This window comes from Lagenorhynchus albirostris, chromosome 5 (assembly GCF_949774975.1).
Source record: "Lagenorhynchus albirostris chromosome 5, mLagAlb1.1, whole genome shotgun sequence".
NCBI classification, from domain to species: domain Eukaryota; kingdom Metazoa; phylum Chordata; class Mammalia; order Artiodactyla; family Delphinidae; genus Lagenorhynchus; species Lagenorhynchus albirostris.
This window is the reverse complement of record NC_083099.1, coordinates 48,961,343-48,987,642: the sequence shown is the minus strand read 5'-3', so window position 1 is coordinate 48,987,642 and position 26,300 is coordinate 48,961,343. Positions and strand designations below refer to the sequence as shown.

General features: G+C 37.7%; 1 protein-coding gene across 8 annotated transcripts in view; it reads left to right on the top strand.

The window, feature by feature from the left end:
- The window catches only part of MECOM (MDS1 and EVI1 complex locus), a 566,851-nt gene that overhangs the window by 278,189 nt on the left and 262,362 nt on the right, over window positions 1-26,300 (top strand). For all 8 annotated transcript variants that reach the window (XM_060149965.1, XM_060149959.1, XM_060149957.1 and 5 more), the window contains exon 2: window positions 975-1,312. In XM_060149965.1, the coding sequence (XP_060005948.1) occupies window positions 975-1,312 (338 nt within the window). The remainder of the gene's footprint in view (window positions 1-974; window positions 1,313-26,300) is intronic.

The window sequence follows — 26,300 nt, the reverse complement described above, 5'->3', positions numbered from 1 at the left end:
CTTCCTTCCAGCCCCATGTTGCATAAAGATCTTAAGGCTGATACGGTGTGATCATTTACTACAGGTGTGGTGCTGTGCTGCTCTGGGGATACCTTAGAACTCCGGTGTTGAGTGTCCAGACTGCTAGTTACTCTACCCTGCTCTTCCCTCGAAGATGGTCTTGCCACCTCCCCCAGGGCACTGCTCCATGCAGAGGCCCTCTGATCTCTACCACTTCGCAGTCTGGAGGAAATTCACTGTCTTTTTGGTGCACCCCAAGACACTGTCTTCTCTTTTTTTCCTCTGGAAAACTCACCTAATTTCTTCAAGGATTTTAGCTTTTACAAATGTCCAGAGGAATCACTAGCATCAAGTAACTTTAACTCTCTGTGCTGTGTAAGTTACTGAGGCAAGGAAATACCAAGGGCTTGACGATGTGTTTGAAATGAGAAAGGAAAAATAAAGAACAAACATAAATTAATATTCCAATAAATAATCCTGCCATATAAATTTAAGCCTTGTTGCACATGGAAGCCTTTGGAATCTTTCATGACTCTCCTACAATTTAGTCCAAGATATCATTGCATGATATAACTTTCCAAGACATTGTATAACGCTATTAGCTCCCAATTGGGGATGGTTTGCAGGATTGTAGGTACACATATGTTTACTTCTTATCTCTACTTTGTTCATAATAATATTTAAATTGCTGATTGTTTCCCAACTGCATAATAGGTTGAGCTGGTCCATGAGAGAACTGGCAGTTAAAGATTAGTTCATTTGATTTATGGATTCAACACAGATAAACCAAAGAGGCAATAATCCCTCCCCGCTCCTTCATCTGTGAATAACAGATTTTAATGCAGGCATAATTTAACACTGGTCTTTCCTATTTTGTCTTTAAAAAGCAACAACTTTATAAGGTTAAGATTGAGATGTGGAATTCTGTCTCTTCTATATTAGTAGGAATTAATGAACTTTTTATTTATTCACAGGTAATGAGTGTGTGTATGGCAGCTACCCTGAAATTCCTTTGGAAGAAATGCCAGATGCAGTTGGAGTAGCCAGCACTCTCTCCCTCAATATTCAAGAGCCATGCTCTCCAGCTACATCCAGCGAAGCATTCACTCCGAAGGAGGGCTCTCCTTACAAAGCCCCCATCTACATCCCTGATGATATCCCCATTCCTGCTGAGTTTGAACTTCGAGAGTCAAATATGCCTGGAGCAGGCCTTGGAATATGGACCAAAAGGAAAATTGAAGCAGGTGAAAAGTTTGGGCCTTATGTAGGAGAACAGAGGTCAAACCTGAAAGACCCCAGTTATGGATGGGAGGTAAGAATATATTTTGAGTTAACACATTTATATATATTAACATGTGTAAAGAAGAGATTACTTTTTTAAATGTCCATAAAATAAGCAAATTCCATTTGTTGCAAAATGTCTTCAAATAGATTTTTAAGGATGAACCTCCCTTACAATTTCACTGCTTGATAGAAACAAAGTATTGCTTAAAGATATGGCATGATAGAAAGGAACTCAACTGGTTCCTTGAATGATCAAAGGATAGTATCTTGAAAACATACTAAAGGATAGAAATATAGTTTTTTTATTAGTATTTGGAAACATTGAATATGGCCATCCCTACGGTATGTGGCGTAAGCAAACAAAAGTCATCATATGACATGTTCATTGTATTTTATCTTTTCTTTTTTGGGAAGGGGGTTTGGAAGATTGGAGGAAACATTAGTCTTCTCCATTTTGTGGCTTTGAGTTAATTTGGTTTTACTTTCATTCTATGTGTTTATTTTGCTCTGTATTCTAATATATTTTACCCCTCTTATGATAACCCTGCTTTGATTCTACACGCTTCCAGAATGTGTGTACTGTACTGAATCCTGTGATGATTATATTCAAATTGATTTAATGAGTAATTCATGTATAAAAATGGCAGCAAAAAACAATATGAAAATCAGTTGCTAGTTTCAGTCATTCTTTTTATAGAACCCATCTGTAAATATGTAAGAGTGGGAAGTTATGGTCTAATTACAAAATCTAAATAAATTTTGTTTCATTAAGGACAGGTAACTATGTCATTCTTTTGAGTTTATAATTTTTGTACAAATTCAGTATATATATATATATTTCCCATTTATTTTTATACCTTAAAAACTTTTGTGGTTAAATCACAGCATCATAGTTCCTGGAATATCTGACCTATATCTGAAAAACTTGTAGGAAATTTCTACATGGGCAAGAAAGTGTTTTTTGGAGATGTGATTGACCTTTGGTTTCACAGTATTTCAGTTAGATGGAAATTGGATAGATTTATTTTGGTATGTTCTCTTAATATTTATGATCATTAATAGAATATCTGGTTAGCTTTTTAAATAGAAATAAATATGCAGTGCCTTCAGGACTTAATTTCAATTTTTGTCCCTTTGCTTTATATGTGTCCCCTTATGAAATCTGCTCAAAATGCCATAATAAAAACAATTCTTGTTCAAATTCTGAAATGCTAAAAGTTAAGATCTGGATTTCACATAATTACAAATGAGAAATCCTTCCTTAGTTTTGTTCTTAGCCACAGCTTTGGTAAAGTTGTGGTTTAGCTACATTGCCTCTAGACATGTACATTGATAAGAGATTGTTAACAAATCACTGTAGCATTAACTGATATGTGAGTTGAATACGTTTTAAACCAAATGCGTACAAACTTTACGTCATTATTGTTCACCTTAAAATAATGGCTATAAACATTCTACTAATAAGTAACTCATTAAACTTTTATTACAAAATCTCTAGAGTTAAACAACAAGTGCAGTACTGTCCGAGATTATCCAGAAGGCTTGGAATAAACCAAGACTTAATAATGAAATCATTTTGCAATTCCAGGGTTGGTAAATGCAAGTCTGTGCCTTTTTAAACAGTATAGCTGTGGATTCGGGGATGAACCTGGGGATAGTTCTATATTTAGAGGAAATTTAAAAATAATTAACTTTTTTCTCCTTGGAGTAAAATATCTTCAGTATATACATGGGCAAATACTTACCTTGAAAAATGTAAAGTAATTCTTTTCATTATGTCAAAACTGAGTTGTTTTATTGCTTGGAATTCAAGATAACTTTACAAATAGTTCATGACTCTTTGGCTAAAGATCACCCATTTCCTCTCTCTCCTTCAAGAATTCAGTTGATGGTCAATTCGGTGGTTTTCTTTGCCATTTTAATGGTCTCTCGCTTCTGAGATTGTAGACTATCTGCTCTAGATGTATTGTGAACAAAACCAGAGAAAGAGCTTTTATTGGTGATTTTGGCAAACTTGTTATCCACGGAGGAACAGTTGAGTTCTTGACTTTAGTATTTTGTTTCTTTAAAAAAATCTTACCATGGTTAATACCTAATCCAATCATGATCAACAAAGGCACTTGCACAAAGGCATCTGACCTACTCGCATGTGCTCTTTTAAATTGTTCTCATGTCATATTGGCCCTCAACTGTAGCTGATTTCCCTCCTGTTTGGTTGGACAAATAGTTGTGATTAACTAGTGTGGCTTCTTTTCTGATACTCCTAAAAAATGATGAATTGAAGGATAAAATAACCTCTTAGGCCAAAGAAAATAAACATGAACAGAGGAAACCCAGATTCAGCAGTTATTGAGTACCTACTATGCATCAGATTCTGTACTAACTATTTCCTTGAGAGAAACCCAGCCTATCATAACTTAACAAGTCATTCCTATCTCTAGTACTATGCTTGCTCTTTTCTCCCTTCAGAGTCCCCCTCCTTGTGCATTTCCTGTTTAGTAAATTGCACTACCATCTGTTCAGTTGCTCAAGCCAAAAAAATGGATCATCTTTGACTGTACTCTCTCCCACACCAGCCATGTCTGATTTATAGTTCCTATATTCTATCAAGCCTCCATTCTTTACACATACTGGTCTCCCTACCTGGGAATCTCCTTTTCCTTCGCATCTTTAGCAAGTTTCTATTCATTCTTCAAGTCCTCTTCTTCCATGACATCATCCCTGACCTTTCTAGTCACAATTTAGTACTGCTTACATTTTGTCTCACCATAGCATCAGGTAAATCCATACTAAAAAACTTAAAGCATTGTGCAGCACCCAGACTGTTTGCCTAGTTTCCCTAATAGAGCAACATTTCCGTGAGAGCTGGCATAGTTGTATCCACTAAGTGCAATGTCTTGATTGTGTCCTATCTGTGCTGCCTGTGGTGTTGTCTAATGCTAAGTATATTACCTGAAATAATCATACTGGATTAGTCGGCTCAGGCTGCTATAACAATATGCTACAGACTGGGGGGCTTAAACAACAGGAAATTTATTTTCTCACAATTCTGGAGGCTAGAGTGTGAAGTAAAAGTTTCAGCTGATTCTTTTCCTGATTTGCAGATGTTGCCTTCTTGCTATGTCTTCACATGGCTATTCCTAGGTGCATGCACATGCACACACACCTACACACAGAGAGAGAGAGAGAGGGAGAGGGAGAGGGAGAGAGAGGGGGAGAGGGGGAGAGGGGGAGAGGGAGAGAGAGAGAGAGAGAGAGAGAGAGAAGGCGGTGGTGGTGAGCACTCTCTGACGTCCTTTCTTCTTATAAGAACACTAATCCTATTGGATCAGAACCTCACCCTTATGACCTCATTGAACCTTAATTACCTCTTAAAGGCCCTATCTCCAAATTTAGTCACACTGGGGTCTAGGGTTCCAATATAAGGATTTGGGGGTGGCTTAAACATTCAGTCTATAACACAGACATTTAAAAATAATTGTTCAATAACAGAATGAGTGAAAGAATAAGTGAAAGAAAGGATGAATGGATATAGGATTATGTTACTCTGAAAGAGATGACAAGTGAGGACTTAGGTAGGCCCATGAAAAAGCTAGAATCTGGATTTTAGACATGTAGAATGAAGTCTTAACTCTGTCACTACTGTGTGATTCTAGGGAAACTACTCCAAATCAATTGATTCTTGCATTTTTATTGGACTAATGGGCTAATAATAACTGCCACACCTCATGAGCTGTTATGTAATTAAAATTAAGTAAAGAGATATGGTAGTTTCTTCAAAGAAAGTTTTTAAAAGAGAAAGCTCAAAGATAGTATTGCAGTTAGGGCCCACCTTTCTGAACCCCATTTAAATAATTTTTTAAGTTAACTATATTTCCCGAAAGGGGCACTTCTGGGGAATCATTTAAGTTTGTATTTTTGAGAAATAGGTTATTTTTGAAAAAACGTTCTATAGACCAAAATATACAGTTAGGTAAACTTAAGCCATAAACATAAAAAACATCATTTGTGTGATTTCTCCAAACCAGTATTGACTTAATAAAGAAAAACTCTAAAAATATTATTAGAGTTTGGTAGTGATTTCCACCTTGCAAAGCATATGACTTATCTCTAACAAAGAGATTTTCCAAGACTAGGGAGTGCTTGATTGTCTCTAGGACCTAAAAGTAATTAGTGATAGAACACTTTTTCTTACGTTTAGAACTTTAGAGTTACTGATAAGTGAAGAATAATTTAAAAAATTCTCTTGGTTCAAGTTGAGGTTTTCTTGTATGCTTCCTTCTAAGATGACCATTATGTGATAACATAGGAATTGCTTGGCAGAACAGAAGGGAGCAGGCTTCTGGAGGGAGACCTCCGAGGCTCAAATCCTCTTTAGGGTTCTGTGTGCTAGTTGAATGATTTGGGAAAAGTTACTAAATTCGTTGTCCCTCAGTTTATTTGCATGTCACATGGTGATAATAATTGTACGTACCCAATTAGAATTGTTGTGAGGATAAATGTGACATCGTGTGTTAAAAGCCTACCAAAGAGCCTTCTGTCTGGTAGAAGTGCTTAATAAAGGTGAAAAGCAACAAAAGCTTGACTAAAACACAGATCTAGCCCAGGGTCATTAGATAGGGCAAAAGCCAATTATATTTTATTTACTGATTTTTCTATAAATTCTTGCTCTTTCTCCCACTTGTTTTCTAGAAGTTCAGTTACCTCCAGGATGATCTAATTATGTGACTCTGAGTTTATTGAAAAGGAGGCACTGATTGCTTCCTAATTAAGAATTAAAACAAGGATTCAGGAGAGATTCATAAATTTCTTTTTAAGCCAAAGAGCAATTTGGGTGGCACATTTTTTAATAGTCTGGAAATGGGTCATTGGAAAAAGAGAGTGAAGTTTTGTTTCTTTGGAATATTGCCATTTAGCATATTTTCTTTGCCTATATTTGTTGTCATTGGCCATCATAAAACTCTGTGAGTAGATGTAAGTCAGGGCACCTGTTAGGTGCCAAATCTTCTGTTCTATCTGTCTCACCCAGAATTGCTCCAGATTACTTTGATCAGTTAAAATACCAGGTAGGAACTTGGCTTTTCATTTTCTCCCCTCAAGCATACACATATTCAGACTTAGAAAAATAATGACACGAGTGGACAGTAAATTTCTCTTATGTTGGGTTAAATAGATGGGAAGGAATAGTGGAAAGAGATTTTATAGGAGTCAGACATTCATTAAATAATTTTGATGCAGTGCTTTGACAATACACTATATTCTAGCAATGTAGTCCTGAAATGTGATATTACAATGAATGTGTGCCTCCCTATATCATTTTAAAAGAAATAGTTCTCACATTTGTAAGTTTGATTTTGGGTCCTGTGGTAATGCCTTACCCATTGAAACATGCAATCTATGTGTTAACTGAAACATGAGCATACATTAAAACAACAACAACAACAACATCAAAATTTCCAGATACCTAACAACTGAGTTCAGAGTCAGGAGGTTGACAATCAAATAATGTATGTTTGGTAACAAAGAAAAATGGGATAATTTTAGAGATATGTACCAGGTACCTTTGAATGGCAGTATTTCTCACTTATTTCTCTCTAGATCTCCTTGGGCCCAAAATGAATTTTCTCTGGTTTGGCATTGATTTCAGAGAAAATGTTTATTCATTAATGAGAAGGTATGTTCACATGACAAGTTGTATATCCTTAAAGCTAGATAACTAAAAAGTGAAGACCTTTGTCTTCATAATTCTGAAATGAATTGATTCCAATAGAATTATTATGCCACCAAATATCCAAAAGGGTGTCTTTAATAGGTAGTTAGGAAAGAAAAATGTAATCTAATAATAAATGTATAATACCATAAAACCTTGTATAAAAAGTATTTATTGTTTGCAATATTATTTAAGAGGTGGCAAATATAGTTTGGATATTAAGTTTTACTATGTGAGGAATTAAGACTCCACACTTCCACTGCAGGGGGTGTGGGTACAGTCCCTGCCCAGGAAGCTGAAATCCCACATGCCTGGTGGCCAAAAAAACCCAAAACATAAAATAGAAACAATACTGTAAAAAATTCAGTAAAGACTTTAAAAATGGTCCATATCCAAGGGAACTTACCTTAACATAATAAAGGCCATATGTGACAAACCCACAGCCAACATCGTTCTCAACGTTGAAAAACTGAAACCATTTCCTCTAAGATCAGGAACAAGACAAGGTTGTTCACTCTCACCACTATTATTCAACATAGTTTTGGAAGTTTTAGCCACAGCAATCAGAGAAGAAAAAGAAATAAAAGGAATCCAAATTGGAAAAGAAGAAGTAAAACTGTCACTGTTTGCAGATGACATGATACTATACATAGAGAATCCTAAAGATGCTACCAGAAAATAATGAGAGTTAATCAATGAATTTGGTAAAGTAGCAGGATACAAAATTAAGGCACAGAAATCTCTAGCATTCCTATACACTAATGATGGAAAATCTGAAAGAGAAATTAAGAAAACACTCCCATTTACCATTGCAACAAAAAGAATAAAATACCTAGGAATAAACCTACCTAAGGAGACAAAAGACCTGTATGCAGAAAATTATAAGACACTGATGAAAGAAATGAAAGATGATACAAATAGATGGAGAGATATACCATGTTCTTGGATTGGAAGAATCAACATTGTGAAAATGACTATACCATCCAAAGCAATCTACAGATTCAATTCAATCCCTATCAAACTACCACTGGCATTTTTCACAGAACTAGAACAAAAATTTTCACAATTTGTATGGAAACACAAAAAACCCCGAATAGCCAAAGCAATCTTGAGAAAGAAAAACGGAGCTGGAGGAAGCAGGCTCCCTGACTTCAGACTATACTACAAAGCTACAGTAATCAAAGCAGTATGGTACTGGCACAAAAACAGAAATATAGATCAATGGAACAGGATAGAAAGTCCAGAGATAAACCCACGCACATATGGTCACCTTAGTTTTGATAAAGGAGGCAAGAATATACAATGGAGAAAAGACAGCCTCTTCAATAAGTGGTGCTGGGAAAACTGGACAGACACATGTAAAAGAATGAAATTAGAACACTCCCTAACATCATACACAAAAATAAACTCAAAATGGATTAAAGACCTAAATGTAAGGCCAGACACTATAAAACTCTTAGAGGAAAACATAGGCACAATGCTCTATGACATAAATCACAGCAAGATCCTTTTGACCCACCTCCTAGAGAAATGGAAATAAAAACAAAAATAAACAAATGGGACCTAATGAAAGGTAAAAGCTTTTCCACAGCAAAGGAAACCATAAACAGGACAAAAAGACAACCCTCAGAATGGGAGAAAATATTTGCAAATGAAGCAACTGACAAAGGATTAATCTCCAAAATATACAAGCAGCTCATGCAGCTCAATATCAAAAATTCAAACAACCCAATCCAAAAATGGGCAGAAGACCTAAATAGACATTTCTCCGAAGAAGGTATACAGATTGCCAACAAATATATGAAAGGATGCTCAACATCACTAATCATTAGAGAAAGGCAAACCAAAACTACAATGAGGTTTCACCTCACACCTGTCAGAATGGCCATCATCAAAATATCTGCAAACAATAAATGCTGGAGAGAGGGTGTGGAGAAAAGGGAACCCTCTTGCACTGTTGGTGGGAATGTAAATTGATGCAGTCATTATGGAGAACAGTATGGAGGTTCCTTAAAAAACTAATAATAGAACTACCATATGACTCAGCAACCCCACTACTGAGCATATATCCTGAGAAAATCATAATTCAAAAAGAGTCATGTACCACAATGTTCATCAACAGATAAATGGATAGAGAAAGGTGTGGCACATATATACAATGGAATACTACTCAGCCATAAAAAGAAATGAAATTGAGTTATTTGTAGTGAGGTGGATGGACCTACAGTTTGTCATACAGAGTGAAGTAAATCAGAAAAAGAAAAACAAATACCATATGCTAACACATATATGTGGAATATAAAAAAAATGGTTCTGAAAAACCTAGGGGCAGGACAGGAATAAAAACGCAGCTGTACAGAATGGGCTTGAGGACACAGGGAGGGAGAAGGGTAAGCTGGGATGAAGTGAGAGAGTGGCATGGACATATATACACTACCAAATGTAAAATAGATAGCTAGTGGGAAGCAGCCACGTAGCACAGGGAGATCTGCTTGGTACTCTGTGACCACCTAGAGGGGTGGGATAGGGAGGGTGGGAGGGAGATGCAAGAGGGAGGAGATATGGGGATATAGGTATATGTATAGCTGATTCACTTTGTTATAAAGCAGAAACTAACACACCATTGTAAAGCAATTATACTCCAATAAAGATGTTAAAAAAAAAATGGTCCACATCCTAAATAAATAATAAAAGTGAGAAAATGCCAAGAGAAAAAGTGAGGCTTAGTTAATAGAACCCTGAACATGATTGTCATTGAGGCCCAAGAAGACATTATGGATTCTCTTAGAATATAATGAAATCAAGAAAAGAATGTGCAATTTATTTTATTCATCGTGTCCTTCCAGAATACATAGCAGAAACCGTATCTCAGGTTGTTAAAAGAGAATAGCAGTTTACTCTCCTGAGGCACCATGAACTACCCCTAGTTTTGACCTGGCTCAAGAGGGATATCTTTTTTTGTGTGTGTGAAAATGTCAGAATCCCATTACCCCCACCCACATATGCTCTGTCATCTTATACTTTCTTTCATGAAAGGTATTGATGAAGTTCAGCATGTCTACTCATCTTATGGCTGCTTTGACACCTCTAGTATTTCCAAAGTGTAGCTGAAGATGTATGCAAGTCTGATATCAAACAGTTTGAGAAGTTCCCCAAATATCAAGAGTTTTTTGTTTTACTCTGCCTTCCTTGGTGATCAATTAGAATTTGCATGTGAGTCACTCATTTTTCAAAAGCATTGTGGGCGATTTTCTTCCAATTGGAAGTGTATCCCACAAAATGGACCAAAATGAGTTTGTTCCATATTTATTCACCCACACATCTGCATGATTATTGCTTCCCTCTTGAGTTGCTAAATCAGTAGTAAAACTCATGGGTTCAAAACCTGAAATGTTCAGGAAAGATCCTCTTTTAAGAGATTTGACAATTGACTCTAGCATTTGGTCAATCCAGGGGCAGAGATTCTTTATAATGCTTTGTTATTCTAGAACACTTAAAAGTTGGGACCACTGCATCAGGATATTCTGTTCTCTAAGCTTTTTCCTTGAGGATAAGTTAGGAAGCAGTGGGAAGTAGTAAGGAGTAGCTGATTCAAATCTATCTTAGAAAGTTAAAGAGTTGGTTCAGGTTCTTTGCTCCCTAGTTTGTCTAGTGTAGCAATATGGAGAGAATTTGTTCAAGTAATGTTAAGGAGGTAGTATGGAGAATTGGGAACACAAAGGATTTGTACATTGTTTCATTTGAGCAATAAATAAAAATTTTATTAATGTAGCATTTTTTACATCAATAGAATCATACAATAATTTTGATGTACTTCTTTTTTACATAATTCTGTCCAGAAATTTAAAAATGAATTAGCATTTCAGCTAATTACTGAAAATTTAGTAAAGAAATACTATCTTCATTTTTGCTTTGGTACATCTTTTGGCCTTTTATGATATAGCTGAAGCTAAAGTTAAGGCAAATATTGTGTGCTTTTTAAGAATATTTTCTACATGATAATTAGTAGGATTTTCAAGCTAAAATAATCACAAAGAGCAAGACGTGGCCTGCTATCATTATGACAAAGAATGATATAAAAGGACTTTGTGTGTTTCGAGCAAATAGATACCAACAGCTACCTGTTAGGTTGTCATTTCTTTCAAGTCAATATTTGATATAACAAGATTTTAGTATGGCACAGATTTTTGACAGCACTTTTGTTGTAAAGGAACTTTTGCTTGTACTGATGATAGAAGATGAACAAACGTTACAGAGAAATAGCTTGTTTCACTGAGCAGCTCCACACCATCGTGTGGAAAAATGTGACCAAAGGAGAAAGTCTCAGAGAGATCTTCTCAGAGGAGCATTCATGGCCAGGAACAAGACACGCAGGTTCAAGAACAATTAAAAGTTTCTTCTAGGATACTTCGTCCTGCCACCTGCTCCCAATCTCTACTACTTCCAGATCCAAACCCTATCACACTATTAAACGTTATCCCATCAGTTTTCAGACCAGACTTTTATTCCACCAGTTAAATGCTGCTCGAGACACAGAAAATAATTTGTATTTCTCCAACTAATCCTAGGAAGTCAGTGGTAGAATGTCATCTGATACAAAAACAGTGTCTCTAGAACTCAAACTGTACAACCTTACACACACACACACATACATGAGTTTTCTTAAGTTTTTAAAAATGTATCATTTTGGAATCTTCATTTTGGATTTGGATTTCAGATCTGAGTGTTTTGGATGTTTGGCCCCAAGGCTTTCCCTACGAAACCCATATAAAGTTGGGTGCCTTATGGTTCTGCCTTGGCAGTCACTGTTAAGAAAAGGCACTGTAACCCCATCCCTCCTCCCCCCCAAAACAACAAAAAACAAAACAAGTCTTTTTCAGAAACATCAAACGGGATTCCATTTATAAAGTCCTTTCTCCCTGTATATCCCTGTCATTCACTCTCTTACTCTTTCAATATCTCACACATCCAGCAGGTGCTGCTCTCAAAGACTCTCCCCTCTTAAACACTACCCTCATAATCCAGGCCTCTCTCCCTGCCCCGTCTCTCTTTTTATATATATATATATATATATATATATATATATACACACACACACACACACTCACACACACACGCACACACACACACGCATACACACACACACATATATATATTTTTTTTAATCGTGTAGATGAACTTACTCAATATGGACTTCCTCCATTCTAGTATTACCTAGTAAAAGTTACCTGGCATCTGGATGTGGCTAATGAACAAGGACCCAGCCACTGATCCAGGAAAAAAGACTCCTTCCTCCCTGTGGACAGGATGGGAAGAGGGTAATTATTACAGCTACCCCTACTCTGAAATCTCTCTCTCTCTCTTTTTTTTTTTTTCCGGTACGCAAGCCTCTCACTGTTGTGGCCTCTTCCGTTGCGGAGCACAGGCTCCGGACACGCAGGCTCAGAGGCCATGGCTTACGGGCCCAGCCGCTCCGCGGCATGTGGGATCTTCCCGGACCGGGGCACGAACCCGGGTCCGCTGCATTGGCAGGCGGACTCTCAACCACTGCGCCACCAGGGAAGCCCTGAAATCTCTCTTATTCCTGCCGCACGCACACCTAGAGTTTTCGTCATTCATAGGCAATACACGTATATTTTCTGTGGCTACGATTACACTTTCTATGACTTGCATTACCTGTGACTCTTGGCCAGTCAGCTCACGTCCCAGATCCATGAGAGGCGGGCGCTTGTGCCTCCTTCCAATGGGCTGGCAGTGGTATTTTCCTCTGACACTGCAGCGGACCGCCCAGGCTTCCCAGGTGTGCATGGCGTGGCACGGAAACCTCAACTGCTTGACAGCCACAGGTGTGGATGATTTGTTTTTTCTTTTTTTCATTTGTTTAGATTCTTGTGGTAGGAATTCAGCAGGTGTGTGACGGCAGCATAGAATCTCCACCATGGCACAGAGGCCAGCTGCCCTGGAAAAATGATGTTCTTGTTGGTCTCGCAACACTGCCAGCTTGAATCCCTGTTTGCCTGGAAACCTCACCCAAGGGCAAGACTCTGCCTAGCCAGTGAGTTAGGGTAAGTTCATCTCAATAGATGAGCAAGAAAAGCCTCCTTACATGAACCTAATCTACAAGTAGGAGCAGGTTACCTGGCTCTGCCCTCCTGTATTTTTTTTCTTCTTTTTTCTCCCTAACTTGAGCTGGTGTCATTCCAATTACAGGGATATAGGAAACCCTGGACTTGGTTTCCAAAGAGATATAAACCATGCTAGGATGCTGTTGTTGACATATAAGTTTCTGCTCCTTTGATTGAGACTAAACATAGGAGCACAGATTGAGAGTGGTTCTGTGTGGAGTTTTCCACATTCCTGCCATCTCCTCAGGAAGTTACTAATCCTGGGACCCAATCGGTTCAGTATAGGGCAAGGTAACCTTGGAGATTTTTCCAGACCATGTCTAGCCTTCGTGAAGGGGTGGGGGAGGCTGGCTACTGTAATCCTGAGGGAACCAGATAGAGAAGGAGGTAACCAAGAGCCATTGCTGTCAGTCTGTCAGCGTGTGGGGCTGAGCCATCCAACCTTTCCCTCTCCTCACCCTCACTAACCTCTCAAACATTTGTCCTATGGCTTCTCTTGGCTAGGTCATGATATCCAAAGAAATAGATACATACACCGTAGGTTACTCAGTTTCCCTTTGTCACAGACCCTTCCCTAGTTTTTCTCTTAGAATCAAGCCTGGAGTTTATTTGACGTTGTTTTTACTTGTGTACACATCGTATAGGTGAGGGTTTCAGGGGCAGGGGAAGCTACACAGTGATTTGCCATCTGGGCCCTATATACCTCTCTGAATATAGACATTGGTCATCTCTTCCCTTTAGGTAGCACAAATGCAACACAATGCAGTGATGACACATGTCAGATGAGCATATATCTCGAAGGGCAGCAGATGGATCTGTAAATCAACTTGGGGAAAAGGGGTGTCGTGTGTGAGTGTTAGATAGTCAGTAGACGAGGCTTTCATCCTGCATCTTGACCTTTGACGATGCAGGTATTTATGTTAACATATATTTGATATATCTGCAGTCACTGAAGAGAACTGGTTGTCATAATCCAGAGAAGTAAACATTAAACATCATATGAAACATTCAAATCAGTTTTGCAGCTGTTGTCCTGTTGGAGTGGCATTTCATATGTTCGTCTTTAGCTATTGCTAATATTTTAATCTCTTAAAGAGATAATTATTTAATCTCTTGAGAATCTAGTTCTTCTGTAATAACAATTAAGTGAGATAAAAACCCTTACACTGAACTCCAGGATTGAGAGTGGTCAGTCCTATGTCCAGCATTTGATTAGAACTTACTTTATATCCAAGTCAATGCCCCCTTAAGAGATGAGGAGGGATTAAAAATATCTCTGTTGCCCAATGGATGATACTCAAAAGAAAAAAAAATTATCATTGTGCTTAATAAGAGAACTGACAAGCAATCATAATTCTTTCTGTTAAGTAAATATGTTAGAAAAATTTATTATGAAATGACACATTATGCAAGCCAGGAATCAAACATGACATCCTTGCATTAAATACGGTAGATGCCATTAAGGAAAACAGTCAATATGTCACCAAGCCACGGCCTGTAAAAATTAAATTGATTTGGTAAATGTAAGTAAGATAGATCTGTTTGCTTTCATCATCAATTTTGAGTGGGTGAACAGGTGATGTCACCAACCTGGGAGCGATAAAGATGCAGGACCATCTGGAAAGGCAAGTGATGAATGGGCAACTGCTTTTGGATAGTGACAGTGCTGTGGTACTTTGTCACTTGGGATGCAGTACTTAATAACTTTTCAATACCATCATAATAAATTTCACTGCCTTATTAATATAGAAATGGTGAGTTATTACCATGATGGTGAGTGTAAATAACTGGAGATGCAGCCGTCAGAAGCTGATTGTTTGGACATGTTTCTTTAAGCAACACAGTTGACTCATGATAATCAACCTATGTCTATACCAGTAGAGTTTATTGCACTTGTCAAAGGAAAAAGTAGTATTATTCAAAATTATATGAAGTCGTAATAAGTTTAATATATTATCAGACTTTTCCTGTAAGTTTCCAAACACAAGGCAGTAAATCATTTTTAATAATGTCCTTTCATGTAAAAAAGTGTTCTTATACAGTAATAACGTCCTTTCTTAACTATTAACAAAACAGTTGACTTCTTTGTATGTGCTGTAAAGGGTATTTTTTTTGTACTTTTCAATCATTTTCTTTTGCAAATAAAGAGCAAAAGCAGGAACCTTAACGCTTCATTAACAAGCTCAAAAGTTGCTGAGTACAGGCCATGTCACACGTTTCCATTTTAATCGAACAGATGTACTTAAGAGTAAACCACAACAAATGAAGCACAGACAAAATTATAAACATGTGTCACTAAGAAGTAGGCAGGAAAGAGCCTCTGATGAGCATCTGCGTGCATTTTATGAAGCCAAGGACTGCCACTTCATAAGTTTGTCACTGATGTCTCCAGTTTAATGAGGAGAAACAAAATATGTAGATAGGTGTAAGTTGAAGATGAATTACTAGATCAATCACTTAGCACCATTCAGGGTGTCTGCCATTGTGTGGTGGGAAAATAATTAGATCTGGGATGCTGTTCTTATTTATATACCAGGTGTTCAATCTGGGATGGAATATAGAAAACTTCCTCTTTCATGTCACTGTGGTCTTTATATTGTTTCTCGGGCAGGCTGACTTTTAATTCTGACACTGTCTTTTGGACTGCAGTCTGCCAGCCTCTTAAATGAAATGCCTCTCCACCATTTCTATGACTGCTGAAAAGAGAGCCAGCAGTCTATTAACAGGCAATAAAGTTCAGGAAGCCCAGGACTCATTTCTTGGGTCAGAGGTGAAAATTGCATACGAAATGAAACAAAGGTGGGCCTTGATCGCTCAAGAAGCAGCACCAGAAAGAACACACGTGCTGTTCACCAGAAGTCTGCCACTTAAAGGGAAAGGAATAATCGTAATAATGTTGGCCGATGGAGTTAAGTACTCGGTTGAGAGAAATTGTATCAATCTGACAAATATAGCCTTCACAGGAGATAAAGTCTCTAATGACCTTAAATGCATATATTTATCATTTAATTCAACGAGCCAATTCCCTTGGGCTTTTGACCAATGACATTTCCCCTAAAGTTTAGAAATTTTTTACTAGCCCAGAGAATAATGGCCATTTGTCAGAAGGTTCCAAAGCTCAACGCAGTTGGAAGCAAAGAACAGGAGAGGAGGGGGGAAAAAGGCTAATCGAGTCTTTCCACCTCAGAGAATATTCATACCAAGTTTTATTGATGCAGGGGCTGCAGTATTTTGTGGCTGAACAGTAGGTGGCAGACACTGTAGTGAATAAATGGGGAAATTTTAATCTAAGCTGTTTTCATCTGATTTCATTAACTTGCAAATATGTCACCTGTAAGTACAGCACATTACTTTGCAAAAAAATAGGAACACTAAATAGTTACGAAATGTGCTAGTTGAATGTGGAAAAATCAAAAGGATTCTGCAGAAATAGAAGCAAAAGGTCTAATGTTTCACCAGGTAAAGTGTGTGTGAAACAGGAAAGCCCAAGGAATAAAGGGACCCTTGTGTATGGTGGGCTTTTCCTCACTGTTATTCTTGGTCTCAACTTGATGAAGTGTATTAGTGATATGCACGAAGCCCTGCGACTCCTGTATCTCCCTTTGTGAGAGTGTCCTTGCCTTTGTTCGTGCTGTCAGTCAGTTGTTCTTTCTCTTGGGCAGCCACGTTGGTAACCGCAGGATCTACTTGCAAATAGATTTCTGTAAAACCATATTATTCTTCAGCCCTGACTCTTTCTCCCCGCCCCCCTTCCCTCAACAATCTGGCCATTCTTGCGGCGTGGCTCCCTGGCTTGCTTCTTTGTCATCCGTCTAGTGGTTTGTGTTTCCGCCTTGAGGGATAGTGGAAGGGACACTGGCCTAGGTGCCAGGAACCTTGAGTTCGTGCCTCATCTCAGACTTGGGAACTTGGGAAAGTCACCTGAGTTTCTCCTCTGAGGTCTGACTGAAGTCTAGTCTAGCTCTGACTTTGAGTTTTTGGATGCTGTCTTGCACACCCGTTCCTTACTTCTTTTTATCCTCGTGGACGTGCTCTATGTTGTCATGCTTTTAGAGGTTTTACTTCTATTGGGGCCTGTGCACCTTAAATTAAGTAGAAAACTAGTATAATTGGACTAGTATTGAACTAGTATAATTGTGTTTTGTAAACCTGAAATCAAAGCACATTTGATATGTGTGTCTCTTTTTGGAATTTATATTTTAGTAAGGAAGGCAGCTTAAGACAAAAGCCTTGTTTTGAAAGGAAAGTAAGTTGGTTAGAGAGAAGATTCTATTGCTAGCCATCTTTGAAAAGATACAGGTATAAATTTCATTCTGTCCCTGGGGCACGACTTAGTCCAACCTCAACTGTATACTAAGGCAATGTTAAAAAATACCATTTGGTCCTCTCAAATATAACACAGGTGTCATGGGCTTGTCTCTGAAAAGAAAAAAAAGAGGCAGTGTAACACAGGGACTGCTGAGGGCACTGAGTCTAAAGACAAATGAACTTGGTTCAAATTCTCCACCACTTACTAGCTTTGTGACCTTGAACAGTACTAAACCACTTTTTGTCTCAGTTTCCTCATGTAAAACGGTAGTAGCAATAGGATCTGCCTGGCAGGATTTTTGTGAAGATTACATTGCAGAGTATTGTAAAGGCTTAGAGTATGCTGCAGCAGCCTTACATGCTGTAGCAAGCACTTCAAAGCAAACTGATTTTAACAGTCGTCATCACCATCGTCATTCCGAAGTTGGGGATGCTCCTTGTATCCTTTCTTTTGTGAGAGAAGGATTGGGGAATTCAGTCTTTGGAGTTGGAGCTCCTGAGGTTGACAGAGCCATCCCATCACAGAAAGGTGACTCCTTTCTGAGTAGCGTGGGCAAGTGACCTTCCTAGACCCGACATACTCGGAACATTGATGGAGGTTTGAGAGGTTCTTTCACTAAAGACTTGAGTGAGCATTTCTAAACAGTGCAGAGGAGGAGGTTTGACTATTTGATGAACTTATGCTCTTGTAGCATGGTAGGGTGGAGTTGAGAGCGGTGAGAGCTCACCCTTTAAGCCCCCCTCAACCATAACTCTCTCGATGTGTTCTTCCTTTTTTTTTTTTTTTCCCCCGGTACGCGGGCCTCTCACTGTTGTGGCCTCTCCCGTTGCGGAGCACAGGCTCCGGACGCGCAGGCTCAGCGGCCATGGCTCATGGGCCCAGCCGCTCCGCGGTATGTGGGATCTTCCCCGACCGGGGCATGAACCCGTGTCCCCAGCATCGGCAGGCGGACTCTCAACCACTGTGCCACCAGGGAAGCCTGTATTCTTCTTTTGAAGGGCCTTCTCTCCTCTTTACTCTTCCTCATCTTCCTTGGCTCTCGACACTACCGTGTCTTGCCAACTGTGCCCCCTCAGGTTTCAGCTAGATAATAATGGGGCAGATTTTCTCTTGCAGGAAGTTTGACCTCGTCTATGGATTTGGGGGATGTAGGTGTGCTTTTATTCCTGTTCCTGCTCTTCTTCAATGAGGACTGTGGTGGTGTCCTTTTTGAATAACCTAAGAACAAACACACCTCGTGACAGCAAGTATCTTGCTAAGGTTGCAATGTCTAATCTTAAGTGAGAAAAGCACACTCTGCCTCTTCACAAAACTTTGACCTTGTCCCATGGAAATAACAACCCTGGCCATCTTGTGAATTTGCTTTCTTCCTGGGCCCTACTCCATCAGTGGAATTCCCTGTTAAGTGAGAATGGCTCTGAATCACTGAGAATAATGTCATAACTAAATATATTGTGATTAAGTGTATGGAAGTATTTCTGATGAGTGGAAATACATATCCTAATCTTTTTGTATATTGTCATTTATTTATTCTTAAATTTTTCTTAAATTTTACCTGGTGGGTCAGTGGGATCTTGAGACTTTCTGGGCAGAACTTTGGAGATCAGACTCTGCAGAAGACCCAGCATAACTTCTCACATGTAAAATTTCACTGTTCACAATTACCTCTGAGCATTCTGAATGCAGGAAGCGTCACAAGCTTGGGGTTTTTTTCTCATAAAGAAATAACCAAAATATGTGCTACTGGATTCTGAGGGTAGGCTCTTCGACTCATGGGCTATTAGATGGGGGTACCTGAATTATTTGGTCGGGGATTTATGGCTGAAATAAACAATAGCCCGAAGTTGAGTTTGCCTGACAATGGGTAGAAGCTTCCTGAAAGAAGGCTTGTAGGGTGGACCAGTGGTAGGTGCCTCTGCTTCCCTGGGGCACAGCTATCTTCTCCCTTCAGTTCTCCTGACTATTATAACCTAATGTTAATGTCTTTTAACTTCCATAGCATGGACTAAATTGTCACCAAACTACCATATACTAATGATTCTTTACTTACACAAACTCTTCTATATCCTAAGATCTCTCTTCGTGTGGAGCGCTCCACTGAGAACAATCTGGATTTAGTAATGTATTAATTAGAAGGTTTCGTAAGAAGTTAGGACTTGGTTTTCTTTTTTTAACTTGGGAAAGGCAGTAATCTTGAGAAAACCAAATGTGAATATGATTTTAACAAGAGAATTTCCACTTTCCTTGGACCTTCCAAAGCATGGAAATTCTCCTTTGAAGATGTTAATTCTATAAGAGTACTGTCAGCAGTATAAAGGTTGAAGAATAGTTGGGTTTGCCTATAGATGAGCCAGGCTAAAAAATATGGAAAGTAGTACTCGATGAAATCATGAATTGATATGATTTGAATTACAGAGCTCCATATGGACCCCTGAACATTGATTTGTCCAGAACATTATGAAAGGTATTATAGTGAGGAGGTATATAATGTCACTTGGTGAACTTGACTCAAAAAGTGTTCATCTGAAGTTTGATTCCTTACTCAACCACCATAACTGATTGATAGAGACATGGATCTCCAATTGGCTTTAGTTTCTGCTCTGCGAATCTTCCATGAATCTCACTGAGAGTCTAAGATGCAGTTGTAAAGTATGATTGAAGAGTTTGAATTACTATGTATAGTCCAGCTACGCACCTCAGAGCACTGATCCCCAATCGCATTCATCCAAGAAGTGTTGAGAAGGGATAAAAAGTCATTTTGCCTTATGTTTCTATGGGATAGGATGAAAGGTGCTGTAACCAGGTAAGGTAATGCTTAAAATATTAGGACTTTTAAGTCAAGAAGGTCAGAATTATGATGTGATGTAATATGGACATAGATAAACATGACCTTCTTTAATTGAATTCTGGTAGACTAGATTTAGTGTGGATGGGATGGAGCTGGAGGAGTAGTTAATTCTACAAGAGGAAAAAAGATGAAAAAGAAGCACTACTTGCCACAATAGGATGTTAGAATTCATTACCCAACATGGAAGAGATTGAAAATATAGCATAAATCAGGTGGTACTTCCATCTCAGCTCCCCCTCTCCGAGGCTCTGTCAGCCGTGAATTTATCCGTCGTCACTTGAAAACCATTTTTGTTTTCAGCCTCTTTACAACTTTTATAAGTTTACCCCGGTCTCATGGAAAACTTTATCTGTGTTTACTCTTTCACACATTAAATAGTTTCTATTCATTTTAGTCTAGAACTCAAATACTTCCTCCCTATGAGACCCCTGAGTTCAGGAGTTTAGGAAGGTCAGAAAGACTGCCTTTGGACAGTTATCTTTTTGACTTCTTGGTCCAGGGCTCGAAATCCTTCCGCTGTCTTGGTCTTCTGTTCAGTACAAATAAAAGGTGATTTTCTGTGGCTCTAGACAAAGCATACCCATCTTGAAATAATAATATGGCGTATAAAACAGGGCCGCTCATAGGCAGATTACAAAAAAGGTCGGAAGAGAATTATGTAGTAATGAAAACTGGTCCATCTAACTTTTTAAAAATGAGTGACCCTGTATTTTCAGGAAGAATGAAAACATCTATTTAATACAAGTCCTTTGGTCATTGAGATGTGTCAGAAACCTTTCCCTTTATTCTGAAGTGCTGTTGTGTTAGCGTCGAAATGTAAAAATAATAAACATCTGACATTTTAGGCACAGACTAAACATCAAGCAAATGACATTTCATTGAAGCTCTTGAGAGAGTGACAAGATGCCAAGATGCCAAAGGAAGTGAGAAATGGTCACAAAATCTTATATTTACGGCAGAGGAATCGTCAGTGTGAGAGTTATCTACCCCGTTCCTCCATGAGGGAGGTTTACTTCGATGGAAAATTGTTTTTCAGTTTGAATTTAAAGCATTATGAGGGGCAGAAGATAACACGTGGTTCCAAAATCCATCCTGATTTTTGCTCATTACTAATTCGTTGATGTATTAACTCCGCAAGCATGCCCTGGGTGTCTACCTCGTGTCCTCGCCCCGGCAGTGGAAGACGGCAGTGACTCAGGACAGTTTTCTTACCCTTCCCCTCTTCCCTTTCCTTGTCTTTCTTCCTCTTTCCCTCTTTATTTTCTCTTGTCTTCTTTTTGTTTATTTTTTATTTTCTTGCCCTTAGCCAAATGTCAATCCCACTCCCTTCACCTAATAGGTTTGGTTAAATTAACTGGTTACCCAACTAATATGTGTCACTTTTCATCAGAGCAAATATGCACAGGATTTGACCATCTGGGGGACAGTTAGTCATTTTGAGGATGCAGGTGGGAAACACACCTGTAGTTAGTCACTCACAGGGGCATTTGTCTATACTGAAATGATTTGCAGGTGTTAAACATGTGCTTATGAAAAAGGGAAATAGGGATTTGGGGTCCAGAGAAAATTTGCCTCTTAATTTAATATTATTTTCTCTCTTCCCTGTCTCTTGGTTACTTAGAGAACAAATGCATATACTTTTAACTTAATGTCTTGAGTGACTGCAAAAAGGAGATAGAAATGCAGCTTTGGCTGTTTTATGTGGTTCAAGAAAACATTCTGGCTCCAAGGATCCATTTATATTTAGGCTTTACAGAAACAATGCTATAAAGTTTTCTAGTTTTGATGGCAAAACTACTCGTTAAAATCTGTGATATGTAGCATTCTAATGAATTTTAGCCACATTTTTAAGGCTGTTGTTAGGTAGCCGTTAGCTTTCCCAGTGTTCCTAATATAGAACAAAATTATCTGAACTATTTGATGATTACTAGTGAGTATTGGTAAACTTTTTCATGAAAGCATGTTAACCACATGTCATGTACCATGGCATAAAAAATAGAAACAGTGAGAAATTCAACAACCGGGATCCCAATGCTCTGTTGACATCAAATTTGGCAGATTTTGAAAATTCTGTGATCATGTCTCTCCTTCTGTGACACTACTCTTGTTCATTCTTCAAAAACATTTGCCTTAGCATGGGGAATTATAGATAATCTGATGCAACAGGTTTAAGTTACCATTTTCATAGTGAAAAGAATAGCTTAGCATGATCCCGATTTTCCTTGGTTTCCTCCCATTCTTGAAAGAAGCAGAGGTATTCACGTTTCTTTGTCTAACAGTTTTATAATGTCTTAAGAGATTAACAGTGAGCATGAATGAGGGCCTGCGGATTAGACAACAAAAAGCCTGGGACGTCCACTACCTTACTTGCAAATTTTACATTTTCCAGCATTGCTAAGCGAGTATAGAAAACTAAGGAAAGATAATAAGTACCAGAGTCTCAAAAGTGTTTAGTGATTCAAAAAATTCAGATGACATGTCAGAACTGACAGACTCATGGAACCGTCTGTGGCAGGACCCACTTTTTTGTCTTATGTTAAGCTCTCATACTGAGTGAATGCAGATGTTATCACGGTACCCCAGACAGACAGTCAGTGAAATGTGACAAGCTGTCAGCAAAGTTACACTATGTTGATTTTGTTAAAATATCCACAAGCTTTATAGTTTCTCTTTATATAAAAAAACCCTTACCTCATTTAGTCAAGAGAATGGAAGCTGTTGGGGAGATCACTTGTGCTTTCATCATCCTTACACTACCTTGGGTTTTTCCTCCAGGAAAATTTCACTTAGCAAATTAAGTACTAATGCACCCCAAATATCGAATCCCAAGGTATCTCAGAGTAATTTTTTCTCTTTCAACTAGTTCTGTAATTTTTTGTTCAATTTACATTGCACCTCAACACTTTGGCAAAGGATGTTTCACCATCAGAAAGACTGAATTTTCTTCATTTAAATTAGGAGCCAAGATGAGAGATTAAAAATCTGAAGGACCACTTTAACCAAAAAGCCTTTATTAACAGGAGTTTAGGCGTAGAAAATGAAAATGTGAGCTTAACCAAAATCTAGGATCTTTGCTTCCACTCTTTTTATTTTTAAACACTGAAAATTAACACCGGCAAGAGAAAAATCTCCATTGAAAACAAACTTTCGAGTCATTCAGGGAAAAGAATTCTGTTTTTCATATATGGTTTAGACATTTAGATTTTATTTTTATAAGTTTGGAAAATAAAAATAACAGTAAAGAGGAATTCTAGAGCATTTTCATTGCTGTAACATATTTATATCTAAAGATAAGTCTTGCTTATTAAGTGATCATTTTGACATCAATTTCAGATTCAATTTAACTCAAGAATTTAGAAGTCAGAACAAGCAAAAGTATAATTAACTGAGCAAAATTAAATAAAGACCATACATTTGGAAACTGAAGTTTTAACTATATTGCTTTTAGTGATATTAATGATATCTCTTAAACTAAGGAAGACATCAGTATTGACATTTGAGTTTGACACGGTGGAGTTTCTTTGTAGCCTCTGGGTGCAATAATGGGTTGCCTTTTACCCCATGTGGAAGGGCATCTGTTGCATGTAATTTATTTGACTTCAAATTGCAAATTATTTGGTAGAAGATTACTTTGCAATCCTAGTTTCCACAAATTAACCTGTTTATACGTTCACTTTTGGAAATTAAAGGCGAAAGGAAAACACGAGCCACGCTTGTTTTGTTCAATTTACATTGTCACCGAGGACATTAACATACAATGAGAAACCATTCTGTGATTTTGAAAAATGAAAAGTCAAGGCATTTTGAAGGTAACATCTAGCTCAGTGTTTTTGTAAAACTCAGAACTAAATAATCAAATGAAATTATGCATATGGAGGAAATGATTTAGAATATGTTGCGCTGCTAATCGCACTCATGCTGAAGTTTTAAATTTCATCTGTCTACTCAGATCTATTGTGAGCCATTAAGTGGCTTCCTTTTTCCCCGACAAATTGAATGCTGCAACTGCAAGGAGCTCTTTTGTTCTTTTAATTCAGTCAGCATGGAAATGATTTTCTCATTTCAGGCCCTTTTCTGTCCTCTCTTCATTGTGTCAATAAAATAGAGTTGTGCAGAGCTGCTCTAATCAGCTTAGAGTGCTAATTCATTGCTCCGGGATGCTATCTGTGTTTGGCTACAGGTGGGCACTCTAAGGGGTCAGTCTCCAGGGGAGTGTAATTGTGTGTCTCCTGGGGCTTGTTTGCAGAATGACCTAAAGCTGAAGCCCCAGGTCGGGAAGGGGAGAAAAAGACCGAACAAACATATGCCCACGCAGACATATCAGCTGTATTTTCATGGCGACCATTCACTTGGCCTGACATTCTGAGATTCTAGTAACATTCCTGGCATTCTACCTCTTCTCAGTCTTCTAGGATTTAGCCATAAAATTTGAATTCTTTTAAATTTTGCACACATTTCCTAGGGGTACAGCTATATAGTATTTCCAATATACAAGTTAAAGTCTAGGCTAGGATTTAACACGTGGATAATATGACCACACTAAACTACAAAAAGAGAAACAGAAACCGCCAATTTTTGGAAAATATATTCTTTTGTGTCTTGTGAAGGTAGCTTAATCCAAAAATATGGAAATATTATGAATTAGTAAATTAAGCTTTATGGACAGTGAGGAATTTCTGGCAGCTTTGGAGGAGAAATAATGATCAGTTGTTTGGAATAAGGGGGGAAATTGCTAGGCATGAGGTTTCTGAGAGTTAATGTGTCCTTGAGCAGTCTGGGGGGATGGCAAATTTTTCTGGGATTATTGTCAGTGAGTGTCAAAAACATGTGAATATGATCTTATTTACTAGGTTTGATATTTTTGGTATTAGGATTAAAAATGCCATAATATCTTCTTTTAATTTTTTCTTAACACTATTTTGATTATTTACAAAAAATCTCTCAGTACATTGGGATTAATTCCATTCTCAATGGAAAAATCTTCAGGACTTCATTACTCAGGTCATTATATAATAACCTTAAGTAGGTTTACAAAGTAGAAAGGAAAGAAACGATAAAAGATTTCGGCTATGTGAAATCTACCAGTTAGCTGTAGAACTGAACAAATATTCTCTCGTTTCCTTAAAAAATTTAATCCTTGTCCCATATATTATAAAAAAATGTATCCTCCTTATTAATAGAAGAATTAGGGTCAAATGCTGTATCATTTGAATATTTTGAGAAAAAATTTTATAGTCATAATAAATTCTAACTAGCTTTACTAATATGTCCAGTTATAGAATTTATATAGTTATATATGAAGTTTTGTGTCAGGACAGTAATTGGTTTGTAGAAATACAAGTCTTTAAGATACATGTACAAGAAGGAAATAAGGTTATCTTTCACGTGTTTAGAAGACATTATTAGGTTTTAATTCTTTCCTTCTCCAACTAATATTTCATCTATATAACCTAGCTGGTTTGAATGATTTTGTAATACTGCTGCTTCCTGGATAAGATTCTGAATTTCACTTAGTTATTTACATTTATTTATTTAGGATTAATTTAGAGTAGCATCAGGAGATGAAGCTGAAAACGAAATATATGGCAACTTTATAAAACTGATCTTTCTTTTTTTCCATTTAGAAATGTTTTTATGTAGAGCTCCACGATAGTCAGAATTCAAATTCTTTAGTCTTCACTAGAGTAAATTTTCCACTTATACAATTAACTACTAATGATTTTTCTGATATAAGCAATTATATTTTCAGGCAAAAACAGTTCGTTATTTTCTGAAATTGATGAGGTAGTTTATTAACTTAATTTTGTCTTTGAAAAGTGCTTTTGTTCTTACTTTCTGTTTTATTTTCCTAGAAATTTTTTTTCAGATAACTGAATTTGAGGTGATTTTAGCAATGGCTATCTCTTATAAATAGCCAGATCCTTTGTACATGCTATAGCCTTATGTAGTATGAATCATTCAATGAGGAAGAAAATGAGCAATGTTTCAACAGCTTGTTTTGGTAACTTTTATCTTTATAAGAAT